Genomic DNA, 10594 nt, shown 5'->3' with positions numbered 1-10594 from the left:
GGATGCAGCTGGAAACCATCATTCTCAGCAAACTATTGCAAGAACAGAAAACCAAACACCACATGTTCTCACTCACAGGTAGAAATTGAACAATGAGATCACTTGGGCACAGGAAGGGGAACATCACACACTGGGGCCTATTGGGGGAAGAGGGGAGGGGCAGCATTAGGAGATATACCTAACGTAAATGATGAGTTAATGGGTGCAGCACACCAACATGGCACATGTATACGTATGTAACAAATCTGCACGTTGTGCACATGTACCCTAGAACTTAAAGTATAATAATAAAAAAAAAATAAAAATAAATAAAAACATAAAACACTAAGTTCGATTTGAAGTTTAGATAAATAACAAACAACTTTTTAGTATAAGTGTGTCCCAAATATTGCATGGAACACACTTATACTAAAAAGTTGTTCATCCTGCATTTTATATATTTTATGTGACATTACCTCCCTGTAAAATTTACTTGGCTAACTAGCAACAGAGCCAGGTCTAGAATCCTGACTTTACGTCTGTCAGGAAGACAGGAATGACTAAGAGGAATCCAGGCATCCAGGAACCTATCGCCATGCCTGAGAAGCGGCTGCTAATACATCACCTCTGCTTATAGATCCTCACACTGTCATTAGTAAATTAACCCACAAACAAAGACAAGTTATATTAAATAAATGGGCTATTTACCTTTTTAATTATTACATATCCGGTGTTGGTGTGGGGATCTGTGTCAACCCCCAGGCGTCCCTCACTGTCTCCCTTTATGATATGATACAGAATTTTAGAACTCCCAGTAAATGGCTCATCAGCATCAGTGGCCTGGATGGTTAAGATAGTAGACCCAACGCTTGTGTCTTCAGCAAGAGTCAGGTTTCCATACTAAGGAGAAAATGGAGAAGGAAACAATGAGAAGGTCTGTTGTCATCAAAGCCAAGGGACAAACTTATCTCTCTGGTTTCAGAATAGACACAAGTCATAGTTTGCATCAATCTTCATGGGGCATGTTTTTTCCTATTGATGAATATATTGCAGTGGATTTTAACATCAGTCATACTCATGAGCCGATATCCATTGTACCAAAGAACACAATATCTCAGAGAGCTACTGGTAGGATTCTAAAACAAACTCCCCCTTCTATATCCAATTTGTTTAATAACTTAATTATTGTAGTAGTAATGATATAAATAGCCACCATGTATTGAGTATCTATCAGGTGGTAGGCACTTTATATACATTATTTAATCAATTCTTAAATCAACCAATGAATGGAGGTTGATTAAAAGCTTGAACTTTAGAGTTAAACAGCCTGAATATGAATCATAGGCTTGCTTTTTATTAGTTGGGTGGCTTGAAGCAAGTTACTTCACTTCTTTGTCAGTTTCATCATCTGTCCAATGAAGACAATAGTAATGGAAACTACTTCATGTTTGCTGTGGGCATTAAGAGAGACAATGCACGTAAAGCTCCTAAATTCTTGGCACGTAGTAAGTGCTCAGTAAAGGAAAGCAACAAAACATCTTATGGAGTAGTTATGTTACCATCTCCACTTACGAGGAGCAAACGCTTGGAGAAGTTAAACCCACCAAGGTTCACACAGCTAGTGGGTCACAGGATTGGGATTCAAAGCCATGTTTGTGCAACTCCAAAGCCTGTGCTCTTGAACACTGGCCTAGACCATCTCCCACTCCGCTAAAAATCCCCCAGATCGTCTCTCTTGGCATTATGATTCTAAAGAGGGTTCTAAGTAGGGATCAGGAGAGAGGACCACGGCATTGAAAGAAGCAGATTCACTCTCTCTGTCGCCAGATAAGTATTTAAGCTCTGAGACCTCAAGTGCAGGATTCTTACCCTCAATCTAAAAAACACTGTCTCGATAAAAGGCAAGGAGGTCACAAAGTTAGCAAAGGATCAAATGCCCAAGAGAATGGAGGCTGAGAAGAAATGGGTTATTTGATGCCTGCTGAACCTCAGTGCCTGTTATACAAGACATATCCACTCACACCTCTTCCCACCCCTATCCCCCTCATAAATCAGTTCCTTTCTTTGTCACAGCCTTGTCCCTATTTTGATTTATGAACATCATCACAAGGCTCTGGGCTGCCTTATAACTGACTTCAAAAATGACATAACAGTCTAGTCAAATGGGCTTCTTGCTCCTTCAAAATAAATAGAGACTTCCCTCCTAAGGGAAACAATGATAAAGTCATCACCAAGTCTGAACGCCCTATCAATGATAAGAAAATAGTAATTTGCATTTTTCTTGAGGTTCTAAATTGACTTTTTTCTTTCTGTCCAGTTAGAATTCTCTCAAATGTCTTGGACACATTTTTCTTTGGCTTAAGTCATAGATTAATTTTTTCTTCTTCCTCTTACCCAATTATTACAAATTAAATTGCCAATATTCCAAATATTAAATTTTTGACTAAAAGTGCTTGAGACCTAGCAGTAAATCTATTTATTGTCCTAATACACAAAAATATGTAATGACAAACTGCAAGCCGCCATTCAACTTTTTTCAATTTGACAAAGATTGTGGTTGCTGTTTTTAAGCAGCCCTTGGAATAAATGAGCTACTGGCAGGAGTTTATAAACAAATGTTCCCAGACACCTATCATAGTGTTATTGTTCCCCAAAGATTTTCACCGAAGATGGCCTCTGGGTTATTGGTGCACTGACCAAGTTTACCTGTTAAGTCTGGCACTTTTCCTAGCTACTGTCGTGTCTTTATCCCAGAAGAAAGGGTCAAGTAAAATGAACAAAGTAAAGAAAAAACAAATAATGACAACTACTCACATCTGATTTTTCAAAGATGGGGATCTGATCATTGATATCAATAACGTTGATTTGCACAAAACAGAGGGTCTTGAAATCTGAAAACCGAAGTCATATGTCATAGAAATTTTCACTGAAAATCATGCATTAAAATCAGAAATCCACAAGAAAATACTTGGCAAGTGAAGTGACAGCCATAGCCACAATTTTGCAATTTACATGCAATTTATGCAGAGAGTGGGTTCTCTGCTTCCCACCTGTACCCAAGTGGTCGCTATGTGTGGGGCAGGGTGGCTAAAGACAGATCTAAGAGAGATTTTTCTGGGTTTTTCATTGCTGTCCACCTGCTGTCCTCCTAAGTAAAGTTACGTACGGGTTGTTCCTGAGCAGGATGGCTTTTTTGTGAAGCAGTCTTTTTCTGACTAGTGAAACTTAGGTAATCTTCAAAGTCCAGAGCAAAACTATCCTTCCAGAAAGCCTTCTCTGAGCATCCCAGTGGCTGTCTCTCCTTGTCTGAACACGTCCATCCTACATCTGCTCTGCCTACTATGATGGGGAGGTTCAAGGGCCTGCTATCTTCTAAGTAAGGGAGGAACTGGCACAATTGGCTGTTCACAAGAGTCTGGCTACCCAGCCTGCAGGAAGCAAGATGGGGACAGAGGTAGCTCCTGGATCCCTGGAGAAATCACCCAGGCTTTCAGGGATGGGTTTCACAATTCCAAGACCTAGGCAGATAGCAGCTTCAGCTAGATTCCAAATGTGTGTGGAGTGCAGGTGGGGACAGGATGCCTGGGGGAGACAGAACAAGAAATAAAATGACAGGTTCTTTGTTGGGTTGCTGTTGTTCTAACCATGGTTAGACATAATGGTTAAGACTCTGGGCTTGGAATTCACTGTTTGGACTCTGGCTCTGCCACTTTGCATATATGTGAGAGCTTGGGTGCCTCACTCCGTTTATCTGTAAAATGTGAATAACAGAACTGATGTATTCATCACAATACAATTGTTAGTGGCCTCTAGATAACAGCAACAGTATTGCTTTCCCGAGGTATTCATCTTCATGGTAACTTCATGATATAGTGCTATTGTCATTCCCACTTAATTAACGGATGAGGAAGCCAGGGAAGAGAGAAGTTCAGGTAACCTGACCAGGATCACACAAACTAACTAGTGATGGAGCCAGGATTCAAACCCAGTGGCTCCCTTTGCCCTCTGCAGCCACCATCCATTCCTCTGTCTGTGCTCTGTAGCCCAAGGGGCTGACCTTATGAACTGCATCAGTGCACATCCTCACCCTAAGGGTAACAGTTGGGTTCTGCCAATGGGAGGCCTGGCAAAAGACTGGAGGGAGAACAGAAAGAACGTGGCTGGGGGTGTCACACCCCCGTTGCCAACAGCCCTCTTCTAGTGACAGGCACAGGCCTTACTCCTTTGGGGTATGCTCTCCTCCCTGACTTCTTCGGGTTTTAGGGCAGAAAATGCTGTTCACTGTGCTTCACACGTCCTGTTGGTTTCCCTTAACCCTGCCCACAACCTTTGCAAACAATCCCTTCTTTAAACTCTTTGAGGGGAGCCTCCACTTCCTGCTGGGATCCTGATTAATATTCCCAGGTAGTTTAGAGCAGGTACTCAATGCACTGGAGATGATCCCAGGGACAGAATCTATTAACAATCCAATTACAACCAAGTGGATATTGACTGAAGTTAAGGCTGGTCCTCAGAAGGTTTGTAGGCAACAAGAATGGCTGAAGACTGGAGTGGTCCCAAACCCGGAACCCACTGGCTCACTGCTCTGCACGCACCTTGTTTGGCCAGCAGTGGGCCTTTCTGGGTAAAAGGCCTTCCTTGGTTTTATGTAAAACTGTGTTCATTATAACCCAGTCTCTAGTTTTCTGTAGTGCACAGTTGAATGTTTAGTTGTATCAACACACACACGTATTTGAATATATTTTATCATCTGGTCCATATTTTCTGTAGATTTACTCATGCAAATAAACAATTGTAATCTGATTCCCACTTTAAACTCTCTCTTCAAATTGCTCCAGGTCCCCATGCATTTCCACATGGATTCCCACTCTCCCATAAGCCCTACATGATTTTGTAACTTGTCATATTCATCCTTCAAAGCCCAGCTCAGAGACACCTCTTCCAGAAAGCTGTACCTGTTCTCTTCCTCCACTGAGTCACTTATTTCCTTCATGGGCTACCTTGTGCGGTTCCTTGCAATTTACTAACTCACATGTCCACTCCACCAGAATGAGTGCTTCCTGAGGATAGAATCCCCAATACCTTGCATGGTGCCTCAAATAGGTAAATGTGGAATAACTGCTGAAAAAATGGACTGCTGAGAGTGTGAAATTGTTAGCTTGTCGTGGATAGGGAAGATTTATTATACTTACATCTATTCTCTCTCTTACAATAATGCTAGACAAATATTAGGGCCTTAATATTTGTCAAATTACTGGGTTTCAAACATTCTGCATTGGGGCCCTACTAAACCTGGCTTCTGCCTAGTATCTCAATATCCCTGCCAAGGAGAGAAACATGAAGCATAGTGTGAAACGTTTCTTGTTTGTTCTCCATACCTGTGTCAGCCAACAGAACAATTACTGAATTATATGGTAATCGAAGATTCAGTACAAGTTAACTCAAAAGACCTTCTAGGAGGGTGAGTGTCCTTGAAATGAGTCTCTCTTTGAATCCATGTATTTTGTGTGTCTGTGCATATTTGTTTAACAATGTGTGCAACTGATTGAGAATGGATAGTTTTTATCAGATTCTCAAAGGCTCTTGTGACCCAACAGAGATTAAGAACCACTTGCTCTGCAATTGTGTAAGGAGTATAGGGAAGAATGTCTCCTGATACTCTCAAATGGCCACCTAGAAGCTGATAGGATAAGACAGAGCTTCCCAAAAGATGCGCTTCTCCTCTACTTTCCTACAGTAGAGCCCTTTCAGTCTGAAAGCAAGAATTGGGAAATGCAATTAGTTTTCCTGTTTGTGATCATGGTCTGCAGAATGTGCCTGGCAGACCTCCAACAACAGGATGTGAACTGAGGACGGCCCTACCGCTGTGCTGTGGAATCTATTACCACATTCACACTGAGACCTCACCTCCTCTGGACTGTCCACAGCCAGTGACTGAGAAAAGCAGCAATGGTAAGGCTCGTTTTCAAAGACAATGAATTCCTTTGACAGCCACCTTTAGACTCCCCAACAGCTGTGCCGAGCTTTCCTCAGACTGTTCTAGTCTAGGATGTTCTCACCAGCCTTCCTTCTCCATCTCCCCTTCACTCAGGGTCAGGCATCAGGCTTGCATTTCGGTCTGATGACTCTCCCAGGCTTCTTTGTGCCCTTCTGCAATTTTTTCTCACAGCTCCCCACCAATAAAATCCTTGTATATTTAATCTCCTTTTGGCATCTGCTTCTCATAGGACCCAAACCAACACAACAATGGTGCCTGAGCTGCAGCTCTGGCCTTTACAATGTTCAACCAGCTATCTCTGTGTTATGTGTGTTTCACAAAGGAAGCAAAGAAGGTTTAAATGGCGTCCTTCTATAACATACCAGACATTAGAGCAGGCAAGTAAGTCATAGCTAGAAGGAAAACAATGATTTGCACTCAAGACAGTGGAGTGATACTAACCTTTGTCAGACACCTCTATCGTTAGGTTGTACTGAGGAGTATCTTGCTTCTTCAGGGACTGTTTAGCTAACTGTAACATTCCAGCATAGGTTTGGATTAGGAAGAGTCCATCCATGGGAAGTTTGGGAGTTTGCTCCACAATTCTGTAGTTTAACAAACTGTTGGCAGTATTTTCTTCATCCCTGTCATGTGCAGTAAGGGTCCCAATACTGTTACCTATGAGGAAGGAAAGAAGGAAATCCAACCATTACAGGCTCCATGTAATTAAAATAGTTTCGCTGAATAAGCACATTCCTAGAAAACACCATGAATAACTCGGGATAGCAGACAAACGTTCTTAGATTTATTTTGGTTCTTCTCATCCTATCACGTAATGGGTTGAATAGTGTATTAGTCAGCCAGGGCTGTCATTAAGTATCACGGATAAAACAACAGAGACTTATTTTCTCACAATTCTGGAGGACAGAAGTCTGCGATCAAGGTGTTGCAGGGGTTGGTTTCTTCCGAGGCTTCTCCTGGGCTTGTGGGTGACTGTCTTTTCCTTCTGGTGCCTTCACAGCACCTTCCTTCTGAACCTCCCTATGTCCACCACATTTCCTCTTATAAGGATACCAGTCATACTGGATTAGGGCCCACCGTAAGGACATTTTACCTTCATGACCTCTTTAAAAACCTTATCTCCAAATATAGTCACATTCTGAGGTACTAGGGGTTAAAACTTCACCCTATGAATCTGGAGGAGAGGGAACATGTAGCCTAGAACACAGGGTTACGACCTCAACATATAATTTTGGGGGCATGGGGGATACATTCAGCCTGTAACACCTAGTGCTCCCTCCCAAAACTTCATGTTTACCAGAACCTGAGCATGGGACTCATTTGCAAATAGGGCCTTCACAGATATCACTAGTTAAGGCTCTGGAGATGAAATCATCCTGGATTTAGAGGCAGCCCTAAATCCAATGACAGGTGCACGTGTAAGAAGGGAAACACAGAGATGCACACACAGGAGGAAATGATCTGGAGGAGGAAGCCAGAAGTTGGAGATAGGCTGCCACAAGTAGCCAGGGAACACCAGATGCCAACAGAAGCCAGAAGAGGCAAGGAAAGATTCTCCCCTTGAGACTCTGGAGGGAACACGGCCCTGCAAGCACCTTGACTTCAGACTTCCAGCCTCCAGGACTAGGAGAGAGCAGATTTCTGTTTTAAACCACCAAGTCAGTGGTGATTTGTTGCCGTAGCCCTAGGACACTAATACACACGGCAAATGGTATCACTAAACAAAGAGAAGCCAACCCTAGACTGCCTCTAAGCAACTTCATGGAACAACTGCAGAGACTGACTCTACACCAAAGATAACACAGGGCAGAGACCAGGCAGGATCCTCTCTGCCATGCTGTAGTCTGTGGTCCTAAGTATTTTATTCCTGTCAGGGTTTCAGTCTAGGGAGTTCTACAAGCCAGTGGCTACGACTTGGTTCTGCACCCAGCTCTGGGCAAGTTCCGACAGGTTCCAGACCATCCTACTCTGGGAGGTGGGAATTGTGCGTCATTTTATATGCAGCAAGAATCCCATGTAGGAGCTCAAACTTGAATTCATCCCGTTTGTGTAGTTGCACTCTCTCACCCATCCACTGACACAGTTTGCATCCACTGACACATATGGAAATTTAGAGGTTTTTTGGTTTTGGTTGGGGGAGGAAAAAGAAAGTACCTATGTTATGTCTACAGTAGAGCTGGACACATGCAGATGTGTCTCATGGGCTGCATACAGGGACCATCAGAAGAAACAGGACAGGAGAGAATATGTACCTAGTGCATATGGCATGCATATGCCCTTGCAAGAAAAGTATCTGTGTGCTGGGATGAAAGAGTGTCTTACTAAATTCTGTGGTCCTCTGGTGTCTCCGCAGCCCTGCCATAGCTCTATCCCCTCAGCAAGTGAGCAAGAAACTGAGGACACTGTCCTCCTCTCACTCACAGGAAACCTCCATGCTGCCAGAGGCACCATGAGGACTTGTGGATCAGTTGGAAGTGAAAGGAACCATGTCTCTGAGTGACTGAGGCCAGGAACAAGTGGCAGCTCAAACTGATACAGGACTATATGTAGCATATCTTGGAAATATGCAGAAATATTTAGGGAGGTGGGGCTTTTATAAGAGTCTAAATTTTCTGTGTGAATACATAAGACTTGGTGGCAAGTGGGATTCAAGAATAAATGTTAGTGTTGCTAAGACATGGGGACACAAGTCCCACAGGATACCAAACCGGAGAATGTAAATACACTGGAGAATTCTTTTTTTTTTTTTTGAGATGGAGTCTCACTCTGTTGTCCGGGCTAGAGCGCGGTGGCATGATCTCAGCTCACTGCAATCTCTACCTCCCAGGTCCAAGCAATTCTCATGCCTAAGCCTCCCAAGTAGTTGGGATTACAGGCGTGCACCACCACACTTGGATAATTTTTGTAGGTTTTTTTTTTTTTTTTCTTTTCAGTAGAGACAGGGTTTTGCCATGTTGGCCAGGCTGCTCTTGAACTCTTCTCAAGTGATCTGCTCATCTTGGCCTCCCAAAGTGCTGGGTGGGATTACAAGCATGAGCCACTGCACCTGGCCTAATTCAGTATTTTATCAAGGTTTAATTTGTGAATATTTCCACCTACTCATGTCCTGTCAGCTCAGCTAGACAGTAAGTCCCCACAAGGCAGGAGCATTGTCTTGTACCTCCTTCAGGTTACATACATAGAATATGCTCAGTTGATTTATAAGAATTACTGGTCCACTAAAGACTCTGAAATATTTTTACGAAACAAATTCTCACCTTTAGAGAGGCAACTAGCGTGCTGAGCCCCTTCAAAATTTATTCTAACAACAATGACTTCTTCAGTCTAAGAAAACCAGCACTGTCCTCTTCCCAGATGAGGTAGGCGCCTCTAAAAGGTCTCCCAGCAACCCCCATCTCCTGATATTTGTACTTTTTCATAACCCCATCCTGCTGAGTGCAGGCTGGGCCTAGCAACTTGTTTCTAATGGCAAAAGTGATGGGCTCGCTTCCAAGATTAGGTCATAGAAAGATTGACTTCCATCTTGCCTGTCCTTTCCTGCTCTGCTGTACTTTTTCCCTCTCCCTCAGAACTCTCTGAATTAGAGGTACCCAGCTGAACTTCACCCAGATTCCCGACTCACAGAAACTGTGACATAATACATGTTTGCTGTTTTAAGCTGCCAAGCTTTAGGGCAATCTGTTTTGCAGAAATAGGTAACAAATGTACTACATGTTTGGCCCAACGTAAAAGAGGCTTGAAGTGTCATGTCCAGGTCAAGAAAGGTTGTCAAGATTTTCCACCTTTATTCAGTGTCACAGAACATCCCAGATTTCCCAAGAAGGTGATGGCACACGTGTTTGTTGGCTATTGTTACACATTCCATTGTTACACAATTGTGACTGTGAGAAGATTCTTCCTTATAATGAACTGAAATCCTTCAAGCTGGCACTAACTCTCCCTGTTGTGGCAGGAGTTGAAAAAAATCAAACAGAGAGGACCTTCACAGAACACAGTGACACAGAACACACTGACAAAAGGTAGCCACATGACACCTGACAGCAAGAAGAAAAGTAATGAGCAGTGTGAGCAAGCCACTCCAGCAGCACCCACCAAGCCTCCGGGAAGGCACCCACTCTGTCAGAGGTGAGGAGTGGAGGAACCAAAAGAGGTGAGGAGTGGAGGAACCAAAAGAAAATATGAGCCCGTCCACAAAGCATAGGAGGATCTGCCCACAAGTGCAGCAAAGCTCTAGAAATGATAGTCGTGAGGCTGCTACACTTGTAAAGCCTCTGAAACGTACACAGCACAGCAGAACAAAACATTTCAAGAAAGGCCAGTCTGCTCAGTCAAGGGGCTCACTGCCAAGGGGGAAATAGACAAGCATTGTCCCAAAACCAGAGAAGCCATAAAACTCCCAGAAATTATAATGTTATGACAGTAGTTGTTCCTATACAAAAACTAAAAAGCTATCTTAGGACACAGTAAAAGAAAACAGCAAGGCAAAGCAAAAATGATAAAAATAGGTGGGACTTGACTTCATCTAGCAGCCTCTTGAATTATATTATCAGCTTCTTAGAGAGGGGCGCCCAAGGGCCAAAAGTCTACTTCCACCGGTATTGCTTACTTCTTGCAGGG

The 10594-nt window shown here is 43.1% G+C and overlaps 1 protein-coding gene across 2 annotated transcripts in view; it reads right to left on the bottom strand.

Moving 5' to 3' along the window:
* CDH17 (cadherin 17, LI cadherin (liver-intestine)) overlaps positions 1-10594 on the bottom strand; it is a 94528-nt gene that overhangs the window by 30855 nt on the left and 53079 nt on the right. For both annotated transcript variants that reach the window (XM_011937028.1, XM_011937027.1), the window contains exons 10-12: positions 6419-6634; positions 2794-2870; positions 688-879 (exon numbers count right to left, since the gene is read on the bottom strand). In XM_011937028.1, coding sequence (XP_011792418.1) covers positions 688-879; positions 2794-2870; positions 6419-6634 — 485 coding nt within the window. The remainder of the gene's footprint in view (positions 1-687; positions 880-2793; positions 2871-6418; positions 6635-10594) is intronic.

This window comes from Colobus angolensis, unplaced genomic scaffold (genome assembly GCF_000951035.1).
Source record: "Colobus angolensis palliatus isolate OR3802 unplaced genomic scaffold, Cang.pa_1.0 Scaffold16, whole genome shotgun sequence".
NCBI classification, from domain to species: domain Eukaryota; kingdom Metazoa; phylum Chordata; class Mammalia; order Primates; family Cercopithecidae; genus Colobus; species Colobus angolensis.
This window is presented reverse-complemented; position numbering and strand designations above follow the sequence as displayed.